Source organism: Postia placenta (assembly GCF_002117355.1).
Source record: "Postia placenta MAD-698-R-SB12 unplaced genomic scaffold POSPLAscaffold_8, whole genome shotgun sequence".
NCBI lineage: Eukaryota > Fungi > Basidiomycota > Agaricomycetes > Polyporales > Adustoporiaceae > Rhodonia > Rhodonia placenta.
In genome coordinates, this window is record NW_020169839.1 from 1,763,790 (window position 1) to 1,781,493 (window position 17,704).

At 50.0% G+C, this 17,704-nt stretch overlaps 7 protein-coding genes across 7 annotated transcripts; 3 read left to right on the forward strand and 4 right to left on the reverse strand.

The window, feature by feature from the left end:
* Positions 1–365: 365 nt before the first annotated feature.
* Positions 366–2,556, forward strand: POSPLADRAFT_1057580 (hypothetical protein; the record flags this gene model as incomplete). The annotated part of the gene is made up of 5 exons (XM_024480938.1): positions 366–872; positions 928–1,528; positions 1,580–1,794; positions 1,847–2,444; positions 2,498–2,556. The coding sequence occupies 5 exons, from the start codon at positions 366–368 to the stop codon at positions 2,554–2,556; spliced, it is 1,980 nt and encodes a 659-aa protein (XP_024338613.1).
* Positions 2,557–2,969: 413 nt separating this feature from the next.
* On the reverse strand, positions 2,970–3,750 carry POSPLADRAFT_1040207 (hypothetical protein). The gene is made up of 3 exons (XM_024477697.1): positions 3,672–3,750; positions 3,134–3,587; positions 2,970–3,073 (listed from the first exon to the last, which is right to left on the reverse strand). Exons 1-2 carry the CDS (start codon positions 3,706–3,708, stop codon positions 3,136–3,138), a joined length of 489 nt encoding a protein of 162 aa, XP_024338614.1. The 5' UTR covers positions 3,709–3,750; the 3' UTR covers positions 2,970–3,073; positions 3,134–3,135.
* Positions 3,751–4,873: 1,123 nt separating this feature from the next.
* On the forward strand, positions 4,874–6,513 carry POSPLADRAFT_1144208 (hypothetical protein; the record flags this gene model as incomplete). The annotated part of the gene is made up of 6 exons (XM_024485671.1): positions 4,874–4,952; positions 5,054–5,230; positions 5,398–5,543; positions 5,616–5,678; positions 6,041–6,112; positions 6,313–6,513. 6 exons carry the CDS (start codon positions 4,874–4,876, stop codon positions 6,511–6,513), a joined length of 738 nt encoding a protein of 245 aa, XP_024338615.1.
* A 478-nt stretch (positions 6,514–6,991) lies between these two features.
* POSPLADRAFT_1047077 (glycosyltransferase family 49 protein) lies at positions 6,992–8,384 on the reverse strand (the record flags this gene model as incomplete). The annotated part of the gene is made up of 6 exons (XM_024479200.1): positions 6,992–7,048; positions 7,104–7,251; positions 7,322–7,512; positions 7,567–7,681; positions 7,763–8,132; positions 8,186–8,384. 6 exons carry the CDS (start codon positions 8,382–8,384, stop codon positions 6,992–6,994), a joined length of 1,080 nt encoding a protein of 359 aa, XP_024338616.1.
* A 1,117-nt stretch (positions 8,385–9,501) lies between these two features.
* Positions 9,502–12,071, forward strand: POSPLADRAFT_1047078 (hypothetical protein; the record flags this gene model as incomplete). Its single annotated transcript, XM_024479201.1, has 15 exons — positions 9,502–9,714; positions 9,768–9,825; positions 9,875–9,945; positions 9,977–10,014; positions 10,246–10,247; positions 10,393–10,463; positions 10,701–10,735; positions 10,790–10,808; positions 10,864–10,964; positions 11,019–11,126; positions 11,281–11,345; positions 11,403–11,537; positions 11,598–11,722; positions 11,786–11,858; positions 11,908–12,071. 15 exons carry the CDS (start codon positions 9,502–9,504, stop codon positions 12,069–12,071), a joined length of 1,278 nt encoding a protein of 425 aa, XP_024338617.1.
* Positions 12,072–12,391: 320 nt separating this feature from the next.
* Positions 12,392–13,529, reverse strand: POSPLADRAFT_1144166 (hypothetical protein; the record flags this gene model as incomplete). Its single annotated transcript, XM_024485665.1, has 4 exons — positions 12,392–12,553; positions 12,609–13,319; positions 13,392–13,453; positions 13,496–13,529. 4 exons carry the CDS (start codon positions 13,527–13,529, stop codon positions 12,392–12,394), a joined length of 969 nt encoding a protein of 322 aa, XP_024338618.1.
* Positions 13,530–13,976: 447 nt separating this feature from the next.
* On the reverse strand, positions 13,977–16,186 carry POSPLADRAFT_1143918 (hypothetical protein; the record flags this gene model as incomplete). Its single annotated transcript, XM_024485633.1, has 11 exons — positions 13,977–14,056; positions 14,113–14,214; positions 14,268–14,590; positions 14,641–14,969; positions 15,021–15,221; positions 15,274–15,367; positions 15,423–15,480; positions 15,539–15,607; positions 15,665–15,768; positions 15,830–15,928; positions 15,981–16,186. 11 exons carry the CDS (start codon positions 16,184–16,186, stop codon positions 13,977–13,979), a joined length of 1,665 nt encoding a protein of 554 aa, XP_024338619.1.
* Between the last annotated feature and the right edge of the window lie 1,518 nt (positions 16,187–17,704).

Below are 17,704 nucleotides of genomic sequence, written 5' to 3' on the forward strand. Positions count from 1 at the left end.
GATGTGTCCTGGAAGTCAGCGTAAGCCAAGGGTAGATTCGCCGCTTACTCCGGGAAAATCGCGGAGAACAAAGCAGTTCGTGTGCATTTAAGTGACTTCACATCATACCATCTCATGTATCTCGTGCATTGATCAAAAATTCAATTTGAAGTAGTAGAATATTAATGTCATCGCGCAGAGAATACCGTTGTTACGAGTTTGACGTCGGCTTTTCAGACTTCACGTCCACAGCTAGGTACGCTCTGTAAATCATCAACGCAAGGTCGTCTCACATTGACTCGGATTCATCGGTAGAACAGCTTTCTCCTCTGTGGGCCTCCAAATCTTTCATTCTAAATCAGTGCTGATACCCTACATTAGCCAGGATGTCTCTGCTCGAGCACCTGCCCGTTGAACTATTCCTAAGCATACTTCGGTTTGTCCCGCTGCAGTATCTCTACTCCCTCAGACGAACATCACGCACGATCAATAACATCATTGCTGCCAACGAATCATACGTGTACCATCATGCCGCCTTGCTCCACCAGTATGTCAACTCGGCAGATATAGGACTATCGGAGATACCTCGCACAGGCACGGCGTACCCTGTGAGGGATACGTCCACATGGAAATCATTCTGTGAGCTCAAGAGGATGTACATCTCATTCGGGTTGGTAGCTGAGATACTCGAGTCAGGCGCACAGTGTTTCTCCCTGGATAAGAATTGGTTAGGGAAGGGGGAGCTCAGCACAAGGTCGTACTGCACGAACGACCGTGACGTGCATCGTATCAAAGTCGACGAAGACCGCGGGCTGCTCATTACCTCCTACATTGATGGCGGCATCAGAGTGACGGATACCAAAACAGACGAGCGGCTATGGGCACTTTCAATGGTAACGATGCTTCGTTTCCGCAGCATTTTGCATGATTGCGATATTTTTTCGACAGTCCTATGTCCGCCCAAATGCGCACGTGGAATACGAAAAGGGGTTCCTCATATTTGATCGCATCGGCCATTGCAAGGAGGTATGGCGGCTCTCCGAAGACTACATTTCCACAGATTTGCCGCACAACGTTGCGCCGGAAGACTCCCAAGAGACCGCCTGGCGCGAAGCCGAACAGCGTTTTCAAAATACTTCTCGTGGGCACTTCAGGCCCTGGGCACTGCTTACCTCGCCCGAGATAACGCGCGCCTTCCGCTTCTCGTACCCCACCTTAGTTGTGATGTCCCACATGAACGCATTCCTCTGGGATATCCCGACGGGCTCGCTTGCGCAGACGTTACACAACGTGCAGGACTTAGACGGGGGAGTTCTGCCGCTCGGGGATGTCATGTACGTTGACGTGAGCCCTCAGCACGTATTCGTTTGCGGGCTCGTCGAGCTTCGGGTGTTCAACCGGTCAGACGGTGCGGTTGCCCTGCGCATCCCTGCGGGGAGGCAAGTGTTCGCAGACACGCGGATTGTGTTGACAATCCCTGATGTTTTAAGGTGCTTCCCCAGCTGGGCGGTTGGGAGCTATCCACCACCACCACATGCGTTCATGGCAGGTACGTACATTGAATATCTTCACGGATTGCGTGCACTGAGATCGACGGCAGCGCACGTGTCGAGAGATGGCCGAGACCTGGTTGCGTTGATTAGCGATAACAGGCTACTCCTCCTGAAAGACTTTGAGCGTGTTGTAAGGGGCCAGATCTCCCTTGCGGAGGCCACGCTGGAGGTCGAATTGATCTCTTCAACCCTCAACTCTGGAGGCATTGCGGACTGGCCTGTCTACCTCGCGTTCGAGCACGGCAGAGTGAGTGCAGTCACGGTGAGTTGCGTTCTACCTCCACCGAATTAGTGTTTACACAGTCCCTGAAAAGACGTCCGGAGTCTACGTTTTCGTGCTCGATGCAGCCGAACATACGCGTTGTGATTCTGACATTCTACCACAAGGGGCTACAGTATCCTTGGAACGTATACAGTTCAAGCATGAGATCCCACAACATGCCTCTTTCCCAAACCTCGCAGTCGCTCATGTCCCTCAATTGAAAGGCCAAGAGACCCTGAGCGAAGTCCGTTGTTTGCAAATGACTGCAACCAGGCTATATCTCGCCTGTGATAAGCAATACCTGCCGAACAAAGGCAAGGAGCGCGCGGAGATAGCATTGGATGTCCAGCGCAGCTACGGCCGGGACGAATATATTGGGCCCAGCAACGGCCCTGCTACCTCTGCTGCCACGTATGCCACGCTACCCGACGCGGCGTTCGCTACTTGGGACACTGCCAACACAGACGAAGACCTGCCCGGAGAATCGACGATATTCACAGGAGAATTGGGGTACTCGGATGAAGAAGAAGACTGGGAAGATGAGCTTGACGAGAACGGCGAAGATTGGGAAGACCATATCGAACCTTATATCGTTGAGGATTACGATGACGGTGGCATGGACATGGACGTGGACGAGGACGGGGGAGAAAGTAAGTTCCAACGACCTTCGGCTATACAACGCCCTGATTAATGTATAATCCAGGCCAAGAATTAGCTGTCTATTGCATCGACTTCACCCCGGAGATTATGAAAGAGGAGTAAGGCTTAGGATGGAGCCGTAGCTACTGCATTTACTTGCTGTTGACTAGGTACATGTTGAATATCAACACAACGCAACGCGTACGTCCTTGAAAGATCCCATGAGCCGTCGTAAGCATACAGACTTGTCCCATGAACCTCGGGTAACGCGATGAGGGGAATTGACGTAGTATTCAACTATTATAAGGCGTCGATTGATAGGTACTACCAGTGCATCGTCTCGTTCACAGTACAAGTCCCTCTGAAGCATTGACAGGAGGCATTGGCCTGGACACGGCGAGAGGCGCTTCAAGACGATGTTCCTGCTTGTCAAACCAGTGAACAGAACAAGAGAAGAAAAGTCCTGACAATCTTACTCTGGTCCATTATAGATTCAAGATGAGCGCGGGGTGACGTGCCACGACGGCATATATGACTTCGATGAAAACAAATCCCGTCTCTCGTATAGCTAACATTCGTGATAATGATAGATTGTTTTAATGTGTTCTTCCATCAAGGCTCTTCGTTCCCAGCTCTACATCTTATGCAGAACGGTAGTAGGTTCATAAGCGTATTTTTCTTTGCAATAATGCACACATACCATCAGATCTGCAAGGCCGGGCCTGTCTCTCCATAGAGCGGGTCGCGTGTGAACCAGTTCAAGCTCTTGATTCTGCGCTCAATAGCCGCATGGTCCTCGTCCGCGCGGCCATCTCCATAGCACATATCCCACTGCTCAGCCCCAGCAGGGTAAGACCCGACCATCTCAAACGCGCCGCCAGGGCCGCTCAGGTCCTGCAGCAGTCGATGCGCGACGCCCGCAGGGAGAAGCATTGCATCCCCCTTCTGCACCTCCAGTTGCACGCCTTCAGGGTTGCCATCGCCGCCGAAAAGCAGCCGTGCGCGTCCGGAAGATATGACGAGCAGCTCGTGTGTGGTCGAATGAAAGTGGGACTGGCTGTACATCGTGTATCGCCATTGCGGCGCGACAACACCAAGGTCCGCAAGATGGGATTCGATGGAGGCGGAATTAAGCGAGGGAGAGGAGGGGAAAACTCCGCGATAGACGAGGAGTGGATGGTTTGAAAGTGTAGTGTTAGGAATGTTATTGTGTGCTAGAATGTGGTATGTGGACGTACGGAGAGTCGAAAGAGGGGTAAGCTTCAGCAGTGCCATTGTGCGGTAGTGTATCGTAGGTGTCCACCAACGATAGCGGTGAGACGCATGGGGTTTGTAATGAAAGGCTGTGTGTATTACAGGACTATCAAGAACTCCGCACGGCGAGGTGGCGGCAATGACGTACATTCCCTGCTCCGTTTGGTATCTAGTTGCGTATCACCGTGCCCGAACTTTTCGAAAATCTATTTGATTCAAAGGGCATGGTGCTATGCATAGCAACACGGACCTGTAATGATGACGAGCCACTACCGTCAAAATGGAAGATGCTTCACCAACTTTGAAAAAGACAATGTGTACGACGCGAGGCAATACTATCAGGGGTAAAGGCAATAAATGCCGCATGTTACAACAGCGCTATGTAATTAACCGTACGAATGGTCACTTTGACACCGCACACGATGGCTTAACATGATGAAGATGCGGACACGCAACGCGCTGGCCAGTGATTGATTCAACAGAGACAGTCTGAGCATTGTGCACTTACCTATAAGACGCCAGTTAAGCCCATAAGACGTGGGAATTTCGTAGACCATCAGCAAAATCAAATACGATGACATGCGCTCGCCACAATGATCCCGAGTTCCAACATCTTCCAACATAGGCGTCCTTCTAATCCGTGACGCCGTCTCTGTCCATGTTACAGCACCGCTAATCTACTATAGCACCGCGATCTTCCATGACATGCGTATCTTCCGTGTACCACTTTGTGGCTCGAAAGATCATATATCCACTGTCAGGCGATCTCTGCGAGAACAAGGCGCTGAGGCGGAGATTATTTAACGCGAGGTTGCAATGCATCGAACTCCGAACTCCGGCGGCGCAACCTCAAACTGCCAGGCAACACGTAGGCACGCGAGCTGTATCTGCGCACCCAAAGACTAGTCGTTTATATGAAAAGTCTTTTCCAATAACAAACGATCGGGTATCATGCAGTAGGGGAACAATGGTTGGAACTTCTACGTGCTGATCCGTCAGGGACATGCAGCAGTAACTCCTGGTATAATTATCTACCAAGTGGCCGGGTATGATCATCAGGGGTCGCTCGCGCTTGTATTCTACCACACTGCTGTGATGAAATGCGCTCTGGGTATTTGCAATTGGCCAATATATTAAGGATTGCTAGGCTGCAACATTAGTGTGCATGAAGTGCACTTCAGTCACTATGTCAGCCGCTGCGATCCAGTCCGTTGAAAACACGTACGAACTACTCCTTTACTCTGATTACCACGAGACCACTGAAAGTTTATAGGTTTGCATGCAACTACATTGTCTTAATCTCATCAGGTGGAGTGCGGCATCGGGACCCAAGTTGTAAACCATAGCCGATGACTGCTCTCTTCAGCCTACTATCTTTACGACTGTATCATCACATTCGACAGGGAGGTAGAGGTGATTTGGACTCGAAAGCTCACCGGCGCCAGTGTCCTTTATATTTTGAACCGCTATCTATGCGCAGTCAACCAGGTCATATCCATATTACCGTCATTCGTGGACATTTCCTCGGATTGCATGGTATGCCGTTGTTAATTTGTGCAAATATGCGAATGTACTCAAAGAGACTAACTAGAAGTAAGTCTTTATGGAAACTCTTGATGATTAGCTTCGAGTCAAGTTTCTAGTAATTACATTATCAACCAACTTTCAAACGGGTTGTCTGTTTTACAATATCTAGTCTTGGTAGGTCAGTTGCGATATGTGTTACACGAGTTACTATTTACGAGCAGAGTGCAGGCTTCTCTGGCTTGCGCGTTTACGGTGTCAGTGGTCGCCGATGGAAGGCACTACCAGTCGTGGTGGTCATCTTGGGAACAGTTCCGTTAATTACGAATACGGTGAGTGATCAATGTGTGTTGATCAAAAGATATTTGAGGTGAGGGAGAGTAGATCTATTCGGCAGATTACAGAATTGTCCCCCACTCGCGTTCCTGCGACACTTTCGAGGACATGGGCATACATACTTACATACAGTAAGCGTTAAACGTACGTGATTTCAGGTTTCACGACTCACAGCTATGTGTCTAGAAGTAGTATCAATGGCCTTTGCTGTTACGCTGAAGATGACTTATGTGTTCATATCATTTCAGTGCTTTTTGTTACGCAAATCAGTCAATGTGCATCAGAGATGCTGACGCTCGGTACGACTTGGCTTTATACCTTTCAGTTGAGAGAAGTCCACCGTTATAGAGGCGAGAAGCCTTCTGTCAGCCTGCTTTTGTTGAGAGACGGTGTGTAACGCTAGTCTTAGCTTCAGATGTAGTGTATTGAATGGCCTTTATCATAGGAACTTTATACTTTAGGTATAAAAAGTCATCTCACATTAAATTATCAGTACTCACGCAATGACTTCACTAGTATCTCTGTGATTCTGTCCATTCTCCACATCGTTTTCTGGTTCACCAAGGTAGGCCTCAGGATTCTCATCGAGTTGCGTTATCACATGCAGCTATTATCAGGTCACCGCGGAGTTTGGATACATAGCCCAGCCGTATGCTACCTTATGGAAGTCATTACGTGATTGCTCACGAATTGCGGACGCTAGAATGATCTCGACATGCATGTCTTACTTCTTTCTCAATTTACGCCAAATCTACTATTCAACAGACGACACCTCCGAGTTCTACCAATCTCAGCCAGCTCGACTTTTGCCTGACCGCCTTGTGGGAAACATGGGCGCTCCGCTTCGACGAAGAGGGTCACTTTCGATTCCATTATCGCTGGCAACAAGCCATGACGACCCGGCCATCGCAGGTCCAAAGGAATCACCCTGCGGAAGCTCTGACGACGCACCGGCCGAAGAAATGATCATTGTCCGGCAACCATTCAGCTTCGGAATCAATAACGCGGAGGACATTAAGATGACGAGCATGGTGAGAGCCTAACGAAGCATCGTCTCGTGAACTCTCATTGAACCATCTGGCGCAGAATCGTGTATAGTGATGATGGGAACTCGTTGACTGTTCCTGTCCTCAATTCTTGCATACATGTACAAGCGTAAATTCCGCTGAATGGATTTCGACTAGTATAAACGATGTCTGATCTTTAATTACAAACACCCTACATTTCTAACAGCTTGAAATGCCTGTGTCAGCCCGAACGCTTATTATGAAGGACCATACTCACTGGAGCAGCAAACCGGGCAACATTCTTGATCTTCTTGCATTCTTCTCGTACATTTGATGCTTGTGGGGTGTGCAACGTACCTTCGCGGGCGTAACGATCGAGATAACTATGCGATGAAGTATTGGGACTTTCGCTACAACCACTGAGCCGCCGCAATTGCTTACCGCAGACACGCCTCTTCCTTGAAGTCTGAGTAGAGCTTCCTGTTGTATTTCCTCTGACCGCCCATGAACATGAGTGCGTTCGCAGTAACTCTATCCAGGTTGGCATACCTCTTCGCGCCGGGCCTCTTCCTCGTATGTGTGGCTCTGGTGTATCAAGAAATGATCCGCGAGGACGTAGAACGAGACCCCACTGAGATACATTTCGAAGAGACATGCAGCCTTGTTCGCTCCGTAGCCGGTGAAGCGTTCGTCGCACCTATCATTTCCAACCGCCAAGTCAATTTTACAATCTTTTACGGCAAAAGCGGTGCAAGAGAAATACTAACCAGGTCACTCGCTTACTCATGATTACGTACGGCTCATAAGCGCTTTGATACTGGGTGACACGATAGACTTCGCCACTGCTAGGTGGTATAGAGTAGTACTGCGGGTAGTCTGTGCTATTGTGACCGGGCGCCCAAGCTGCGTGGAACGAAGTCAAACTTGGCGGTGATTCTCGCGTCAATTGCACCAGACTCTGATGTTCCCGACATCAGTGCATGTAGTTGTAACGGAGCTAGCATAATAGTACCTCTTTATCTCGTGGGAATTTCCTCTGGTCCATTCCATCCTCGAGGTTAGCGTACTCGAAGGCAGGAACGACTAGCGCAGCGCGTCCTTCTTTCAGTTCGCGGACGACCTCCAAACTGCGCAAGGAGATTCTTGGACCGGTATCTTCACCTCCATTGGTGCCTTCCCGTTGCGTAGTGTCTTCCATCCCACGAAGCGCATCACGCACCGCCTGGCGCCAGTCGGTGCACACAGCAAAGTCGACGTCGAGCATCATAACAAATTCGGTCCGTGCGAACAGCCGAGCTGTGTTGCGCCATACGTTAAACTGCCTGCCACCCTCGCCCTCACCTTCTTGCTCCATAGTATGATCTTCTGCATGTGCATAATCCGTATGCTTCCCAGGGCGTGCAGATGCAGCGAACGGAGACAAGGCGAGATGCACGTCGACGTATTTTGAGAAGAATGGTGAGGACGTGTAGAGTGTGTGCAGTCGATTGAGCGCAGTTACTGACGGGTGCGTGAGAGGAAGCGAGGCAAGAGAGGCGTCCGCAGGGAATGGTATATGAACCGTAACGGATATTGGACCTGTTTCATGCGCATATACCCACCTATTATGGTCACAAGAGATATGCACTGACCCTGGTATCGTTCCACAAGTTCTTTGAACACTTTGAAACGGTTAGCAGTCACAAGCGTCGTGATTGTTACGTCGTCATCTTCGACTAGACCCGTTGACCGGTAATAGAATGGGATAATCCTAGTGGGGTGTAAGGCGCTTGCAAATGCTTTTGCGAGGAATGTTGCTTCATTGATAGGTGTTCGCGCCGCATTTGCCATTCCGAGTTCTTGTGCAAGAGCGGTAGAAGGAAAATACAGCGGCGAGTTTGCAGCAGAGACATCCACAGGCCAGAGCGCCCCGGAGGCATCGACAGGATGCTGAGCCAGATTCTCTCCTTCTCCGATAGTTACAGCTGCGAGATGCGAAGAACCCAGCCAAGCCGGCACAAAGAGGAGAGAAAGAGAGGGGAAAAAGACATCTAGGATGGGCGACAAAAGCAAGTAGTGCGTCGTGTATAGCACCGCTATAGTGACATAAAAGAGCACAAGGAGCTGAGAGAGCTTCAAAAAGAGGTTGGCCAGAGACATCGAGAAGCAAGCCAACGTGTAATATTTGAATGAGCGTAGTGACTGAGCCAGACAAGTGGGAAGACCCTTCCAGAACTTCCAGAGTGTGGAACGAAAGGATGCGGATCGGTGAAGACGTATTTGACAAAGCACAGATTGTAGAACCAATGGAAATGAGATTGAACTCGCCAGTGAGGGACTACTGAGAGTTCTCAGGTTTGCTGCTTCAAGCTACAATTTACACGGCTTAGTATCTGCTTAGAGTACAAGAGAACATGCTCATGCAGTTGACAGTTGAACGGCAGAAGTCGAGTAGAAAATCGACATCCTCAACCGACGAGCGCTTACGCGCACCACGTGATCGCGTTGCGACACGTCCATGAAATTGAACCAGAGCCTCTTGTTGTCTCCCAGGTACTCTCATCAATATGTCTCAAGAGCATATTCCTCTTCTCTTGAAAATACGTGTTCGATTTTAATTCAGTGTCAATACTTCTAGGGTCTTGCGGAACCGCACTGACGATCGAAGGCACTCCGAGTCGGTTTCCGTTCCGTTTGTCCTGATATAGCACCGTCGATGCATATCCCACGAGAGTTGGCTCATATGACTCCCAGTAATACTTTATTGCTCCCTTGAGAACCTCGTCTGGTGCTTCTGGTGTCGGCAATCCGACCACGAATGTCAGCCGAAAATACACCTGATCAGCTCCTCAAGGTCCACAATGATTGTTACCCCGACGGATGCCCGCAATGCAGTATCGATGTGCTATAGTGTATCTGGTCACTGTAGAGCACCCCCAGGACGCTCGTGGGCTGTTGCTTGTCCACCATGTCTACCGAGAGTGGGAGTCTTGACTTTCAGGAGGAGCAGGAGAAGAGCGAGGGCATCACTGTTCAGCCTGATCTGATCCATCCTACAGATAAGGATGGTGATCTCCTTGCGAAAGATGTTAGGCCTGCCGCGGAAAGACAGCTAGTGCGGCAGCTTGACATTCGGCTCATGCCAACAATCATCGTAATTTTCATCATGAATTATATTGATGTGAGCACCCTGTTCTCCTCGTATCGTAAAAACTAAATCATCGTCCTGTTTAGCGCAGTGCAGTGACGTCTGCACGCCTGCAAGGATTAACACAAGACCTGCATTTGACTGGTATGTTTGTTTATCGGCCGTTTCAACGTGAGCTGACAGTCATCCACAGAGGTCCAGTACTCAACGGTGCTAGCAGTGCTCTGCGCATCATATGTACCCGCACAAATTCCCTCAAACATGGTTTGTTGTTTTCTTCTAAACATTTTCGCAGTCTGATCGAATTGGCAAGATTCTGAATCGCATATCTCGGTATGCGTTCTCACTCCCTTCACTTATTGTGCACATTTCTTACGGCGATTTCTTGAGTGCAGTCCATCTTATTACATCCCAGCCTGCGTCATTGTATGGGGGCTCACCAGCGCTCTCACCGGGGTATGGGCTCATCCTTGCGCCTCGATATTGCAATCCGACTCAACAGCCCATAGGTGACGAGGAACTACACCGGCATTGTCCTTTGTAGAATCTTCATCGGGCTTCCAGAGGTATGCACTCGCAGTTGAATCGTTCAACATGATCTAATCAGTATGTAGGCTGCGTTTTACCCCGGCGCTATGTATCTCCTTTCAAGGTGGTACACTCGAAAGGCATGAGGCCCCCTATCCGTCCATATTCATTCCCTCATTGCAGCCCTCCAGGAGCTAGCATTCCGCTCGGCTGTGATCTATGGTGGTCTCCTCATCTCGAACGCGTTTGGAAATGTCAGCGGTCATCTCGGATGCAGTTGAGACGTCGCTCTAAATTACCGTCACAGCTAATGGCGGCGGGCATTCTCTCGGGGATGCAGGGCAGGCGAGGAATTGCTGCTTGGCGATGGTGATGTGCCGTATTTATCCGTTAGATCTGTGCTCATACTGTTCGTGGGTAGGCTCTTCTTCATAGAGGTATTTATGACAACTGTCCCGAACACTGACATGGCTCCCTGACCTATCGCTCAGGGCGCTATCTCTATTTTCATTGGTATTCTTGCCATGTGAGTTCTACAGTAATCCAACACATGCACTGATCCTGATTGTGTACTACTAAGCTTCATTTTGCCGGATTACGTAGGTCTGATCTCCCTTGGCGCATCGCTCGCCCTTTTGATATCTTTGTTGTCAGCCGCACAACACTCGGTGGCTGACTCCGGCACAGCTACGATTAGCTCAGGTCCGTCTCGCAGAAGACGCCGGTGAGGCTGACGAAGATGCAGCAGGTGAATCGTAAGTCGTTCAGTGCTATTTTTCTCGCAACTCCTGTGCATGTACCATATGCAGGGCGTTCGTCGGTCTCAAGCTAGCACTGAAGGACCCGAAGGTCGGTATTTTCGCCATCATGAATTGCTCGCAGCTTCTAGGGCTTGGCTTCATCAATTTCTTCCCGACGTGAGTTTGCTCACAGGCGTCACTGACTGGGTGGTACTGACACGGAAGAATCTGGGCAGGATTGCTGACACTCTGGGCTTCTCCACTACCGTCACGCTGCTGCTTTGCGCGTGAGTAGATTGTATTCTCCTTGTATTGCTGTGCTACAACGTAGGGACCCTGTCAGGCCGCCATGGATTTTCGCGACTATCGTGTGTGCTGTGAACGCATGGAGTGCGGGTATGTCCTACGCAGTGGTGTGTACATAAAGCTAGCTCTACTAACGTTTTTATACAGACAGGACCGGTGAACGATTCTTCCACCATTGTTGGCCTTGGTGGGGCGTCCTCGTCGCCTACATAATCGGCGCATCTACGACGTCCATCGGGGCGCGCTACTTCGCAATGTTCCTGATGGCAGCTGGATACTCAGGTAGTTATTGACCATCTGATACATTAGACATGATATTGAGGGCGATCATCTTGTGAACAGGCTTCGCCCTGACGGCGGTGTGGGTGGCAAATGCAATCCCGCGGCCGCCTGCGAAGCGTTCTGCTGCGATTGGGATTGTCAACGGTATCGGAAATATAGGAAATCTGTATGCTCTTCAATCAGTAGTATGCTCTGGCCTGCTCGCTCAACGTTGCCTTAGAATTAGCTCGTATACGTGGCGCACGCAGTGGAGTCCTGATTACCACCCGTCCATGTTCATCGGGATCGCTTCGCTGACATTCAGCACGATCCTTGCGTTTGGTGCGTTCCATATGCAATCCTTTCGCAGTCGTCTGAACTTCGGACATAGTCATTCGGTGCATACTGGTCCACGAGAACAAACAACTGGAACGAGATGAAACAGAAGACCCGAAGGGCGCTCGACGCGAGCGTATCGAAGAGGCTGCGAGGCTGGAAGGCCTCACGTTCGAGGAAGCATTAGAGCGCAAGAGAGGCTTCCGATATCTTTACTAGCACCAATCCCAAGCGCTGTATAAAGTTTCGTCTGCAAGTGGCTTAGCGCGTTCACATGTGTTAGCAACAGGGTCGCACCCAGGTCCTTATTCTGAGACATTTCTGGGCGATCCCTTCAACATCGTCTAGCATGTTTACGCTGTGCGCGCACATGTATATCCGGGCATGCATTTTCCCCACTTGGTGATAGCTCAGGAGTTCTATAGTAGCCGGATGTCAACATTGTATGCATAGTGTGAGATCCGCTCGCCCCTTTGAATACGTCTATCATATATCGAGACCCATGTATTCGGACACTAGATCTTTACCCCTTCTCTCCGTCAAGAGTTCCTCAGATTACCAAGAGCACGCAGCTCCATACTCTTAATTGTGTCGCATGTAGCGGTGCCAACATGGGGAAGCAGAGTTGCGTTTGGAAAGTCAAACCAGCGTGGATTAACGTTGGGTTCGTCATAGAAGACGTCCAGTCCGATGGCGCCCAGCTATGAGGTAAGAGTTAAAGGCAATGTCATCAGGAAATTATCAGCCGAGACATACGTGTCCATCTTCCAAAGCCCTCATCATTTCCTCTTCATCAATGACCCTACACCTCGCAGTGTTGATAATAATTGCGCCTTTCTTCAGCTTCCTAATCATTGTTTTATCGACCAGCTCCACCGTGTGCTCGTTCAACGGTACATGTATGCTCAGCACATCCGCAGTAGCCAGCATTTCGTCGAGACGATCCGCGCTATAATATTCACACCACTCAGGTGCGTGAGGAAATTTGCGCCTGCTGTGATAGAGAACACGCATTGGAAATGCATGAACAAGATCGGCGAACCGCAGTCCAATTCCTCCCAGACCTAGTATCGCCACGACCTTGCCGGTTAAATCGTGCGCCGAAGCTGGTGGGTGTAGCGTCTTCCAAGCGCCTGCACGAATGTCGCGCTCCGCTTTGGAGAAGGACCGGAACGCAGAAATGAGGAGATACAGTGCCGTCGTGGCTGTTGCATCATCAACTGCTCCGGGAGTGTTCGACACATAAATCCCCTTTCGCTGACAAGCCGCAACGTCGACCTGGTCGTATCCTGCACCGTTATGCGCAATCCACTTCACGCTCGATGGTAGAGCGCTAACGAGATCTTTGTCGAACCTGCCGATTCGCGCGGTGGAATTATTGCGTCTGTAAAAGCCTACTGCACCCTCGAACGGCCCCCCAGGCTGGAAGCTTGCGAGGAAGTCGGCACGACTCGTCGACTCATCCAGCTGCTACAGCACGAGGCGAACGCAGCGCTCGTAAATAAGACTAGTTTTACAGAAAAGAACATGGACACTCACAACAACATCCGCAATGCCATTGAACACCTCTTTGGCTTCTGCTTTGGTCCATACTGGCACATCTATCTAGATTTTAGCAAACAGGCATATTATAGTCTTTATACCCTTACCACAAAGTATTACTCTTGGGAGTGTCATTTCCTGCGGTGAAGAGTGAATGCAGGATAATGTCTAAGTTAATGCTCTGGAGAGCCATCGTCGGAGACATTCTATCCTGTGTCCTATCGTGACTCATCCAGATAGCGATCCCATACCGGAGAGTAGTCAGACCACCGATAAAACCCCGAGACCTAATATTTAGTATGCATGGAATTGAACTGCTCAGCGAATCCGTTGAAAGTAGCGCAGCATATAAGATTATCACGGGAAAAGCGGGCGAGATGAAGCATTTTTACGGAGTAAGCTTACTCGCAATACTTAGAGCGCAACACGCCATCGAGGTCCGGCATTCGAGTAGGACGTCTGATACCCCTTAGCCGGTCCACACGACCGATGGCGGGTCTGCGTGCCTCTGTATGGCACCCTTTTGCGGTAATAAAATGGTAGGGCGTGGCTGAACACCACAGAGGGTATTCGATTATGATGCTATAACGAGGCCTCATCGGCGTTCAAAATTAGTGCGGTAAAAAATGTGATCATCTCGACAAGACCCTCTGCCAGGCAAGCTACACCAGGAAAGTTCAAACAAGACCGGCGACATATCAGACGTACCATTGCTCACCTTCGTTCACCGTATGCATACCGCTCGCACGGGGCCCCGCACCAGAGTAATAGTGAGAGTAACGGAAAATGTGTGGCGTCAACTTCCAGTAGAATTGGGTATCTTTCGGACCATGAATCCAGGATAACGATCCTCGCGGTTGGTAAAACACACACCTGTATTCCCCGACCCCAAGCTTGGGATCACATGTATTTCCGAGTCCTCGCTGAAGGCAAGCTGAACATTCGAGCGGCGAGACTGGTGCGCGGTTTTGATGGTGCCAGCAAGAAGCTGAAATGGAGCAGCATCTGGACCAGTGGGGGTGATCGGCGCAGGCTCAAGGGCTGAATCCCACGCGTCGCTGAGCGTTACAGAACCATGCGCCGGGGAATCCTGAACTTCCGTAAGGCTTGCTCCGAAGGCCGTGAGCGAGAGGTTGAATTTGTCCGCAATGGGCTTCACTAAACCGATGGCATGTTCCTTGACTGAAGCGACGGAACTGTAAACACCATCGAGACATGTGCACAACTGGATAGGAGACAGACGCACCTATCAGTCGCAATGCGGTGGTTCACCAATGCCATCGCATTCTCGGGCAGCGCGTTCGACTTGACACCGCCACCGATTATATCCACAGCCTGTGTCGTGCCGACCAATGCCTTGAACACATCGTCCTCGAAGAGCAGATCCTGTGCGCGCCGGAGAGCCTTATCAGAGCTGACCGACTCCAGCACCGCATCGCGTAACGATCCTGGAAGCTCCGGTGCGTATGTAGCGAGGCACTGCGCATGGTGGTACATCGGCGAGTCACGCTTAAGCTGCACTTCGAACGGATGCAGCTCGTACTGAACGAGCATTTCTGCGAGCATGCCAATTGTCTATATATATGTTGGCTTCACGATAGTGCGGTAGGGGATAGGCATGCTCACCGTATGCGCGGGCGGCACACTCGAGTGGCCACCAGGCGCCGCGACATCGATGCGAACATCAAGGTAGCCTTTCTCTGCGATCGCAGGGAGCGCGAACAGGGCACCAAATTGCTCTTCAATCTCACCGCCCTCGTCAACTAACATTGCGAATGCATTCTCGCCGTACTCTGACAGAAGATACTCCGATATCGCATGTGCACCCTGTGTGCAGTGCGCGTTCAGAACATGCCCTCCTACAGACCTTAGGCCGCACCTGCATTCCGCTTGTCTCCTCGTCAAAACCGAAGGCTAAAATTACGCTACGTTTCGGTTGGAAGCCGTGCTCAAGTAGTACTTCAACTGCCGTCCTGTCGGGTTTCAGAGTCGCGGTTGTGAAAAGAAATGGAACAAGCCTATACACACATCAGGCTGATCAAACCGCTTTTATCGTCCTCGCTGCCGCGTCCCCAGACATATGTTCCTAAGCGTAGCGAGGGTGATGTGAGAATCATAGGTAAAACACAAAGGCACGCTCGTACCATCGTAATGGCCCGAAAAGGGTGGGTACACCCATTGATCGTACGTGTCCGGATTGACGGGGACCACATCTGCACAATTGTTAGTGAGCGGCTCCATGCTGTTCCAGATGTTTAGATAGGCGGTACCCTGATGCGCAGTCAGAAATAAGGGCTTGAGGACCTCATCGGAGCCTTTCCACGTGTACACAAGCCCATGTGTGTTCACCTTTGTGAGTTGCAGAGTAGTGTGACTGACAATAAACGAAAGATGTAAACTCCGCATTTGGCGACATATTTGTCCAAAATACTGACATCCGTGGAAAGGCCTGTACTAGATACTCATGTAAAGAGGCAAAGACCTCCCAGCGAGCGTCTTCAGATATTGAACCCATCTCATCGTACACCTCCGTTCTAATGTGCAATGCATGAGTGCGTAAGGATGACAGCGCGAGCGAAAGCTTACGGAACACGAACGGCACCACCCAGAAGGTCCGCTGCCCTGTCTATGAAAGCGTCTGTCTCGAGCGCTTTGCTCACATCGCTCCAAACACCCGCGTTCGCCTGCGGAACCAGAGGAGATGTTTGTGGACACAAGGCTGCCCTTGAGGGCGCATGCGGGCTCTCCCGGATCAAGCAGCAGTACCAGCTTGATGTTGCGAACAGCACCATCGCGAGGAGCAACCATGGTGAACGCAAGAGACGAGATCTGGAACTCAATTTCGAAGTGTCCGCATGGCTAGGACCGTCGTGCTTGAGGTCGAGGTCGCACAGCGATCGCTGAGCTGCTTTCATCATGGAATGTGTCGATGTAGTCTTCATGAAACCTGACCCGGTTTGCAGGACAAGCCGCTTACGGCACTTTCCGGATCACGTGAAGCGCGTTTCGCAGTGCAATCGCGCCTCTCATAGAGCGCGTCGCGATACTGTACACAGTTAAATTGAGGGTACATCATGCTGGTAGAGTGCGATATGTGTTCTGTTCGTTTACGGTAACATTTTTGTTAAATTTTGAGTATATTATTCCACTAGAGGCCCTAAATCTGCCTCAAACTGCTTGTCCGATGGGATTGGGCTGCAGTAGAGAACAAATCCTTGCTGAAAGTCTACCACAGTCAAATATAGTGCATAATAATAATAATAATAATAATAATAATAATAATAATAATAATAATAATAATAATTTAAGTGCACAATTTGATAGTACAGGATGCAGAATATAGGTCGAAGTCGACACTAAAGGCAGCAAGCTGCAGCCGCGTTTCCTTTTTGGGACGTAAGGCGATGGTCCAGTTAAGTGGGCGCGCTTTCCGGCAGACCATATACTAGACATGGATCGATTGCCATCCATGTCCGTTTATGGTTAGCAACGCAGACTAGTGTCGATGCGTCTGTCGATTGAGACACTCACGAGGTCGTTTATTACAAGTAGCAGGACTTGGCAAATCTCCTCAAAATGTCCCACTTTTGGCAGTATTCCATGTCATTCTGTTACCGATATCTCCAAATATGGTAAGAGAGCAATACTCCCCGGGATATATCGGATATATGTGCATGTAATTCACAAATTTAGATCGCGATCAAGTTAATCTCATCTACCCCCGAAACCAGCGTTGTTCTGCGCGACCGTGCGCACTGCCAGTAAGCCTCATGACGAGATTCATCCTGGTCAAGGTCTTGACGAGCTGGCACTCATCATTGTTATACAAATCAACAGGAACGGAGACATCAGTAAAACCCCAACTTTCCTTGAGCAACTTAATGTGCTCAATGTTCCTTAATTCAGGAAGTAGGGTAGTTTTCAGCTTAATTCAGGAGTAAAAATAAGGCTGTTTTCAGCTTACTTGCCTTAATCAACTTGATTACAGAGACCAAGGCAAGATTAAGGCCGTGCAGGAAATGTGGGGTTTTACTGATGGATGCGGTGGTGACAGCGAACGTGGTCTCCGTCGCCTTGTTGAATGCAGCACTGATGGTAACGGGATGTTCGATGGATGATACGTCCAAGGGACTGCATTGCACTGTGCAGGGATCTCACCAGCTGCCAATAAGTCAGAAGGAGAACATAAAGATGGATATTGCTCTCCTGCAAGATGTTGAGCTGGTTGATCGCTTCGAGGAGTCACGTGTGCTCTGTTGAGCTCTCGGCTAACCTAGCGGCTTGTTCGCGTTTTTGAAGCTGGTCAAGAA

Excerpts from the sequence above, each read along its gene's own strand:
- POSPLADRAFT_1040207 (XM_024477697.1), bottom strand. The coding sequence starts at position 3,708 with ATGGCACTGCTGAAGCTTACCCCTCTTTCGACTCTCC. Across the intron at positions 3,588-3,671 it reads TACCCCTCTTTCGACTCTCC|TTTTCCCCTCCTCTCCCTCG; the intron begins GTACGTCCACAT and ends TCTATCGCGGAG.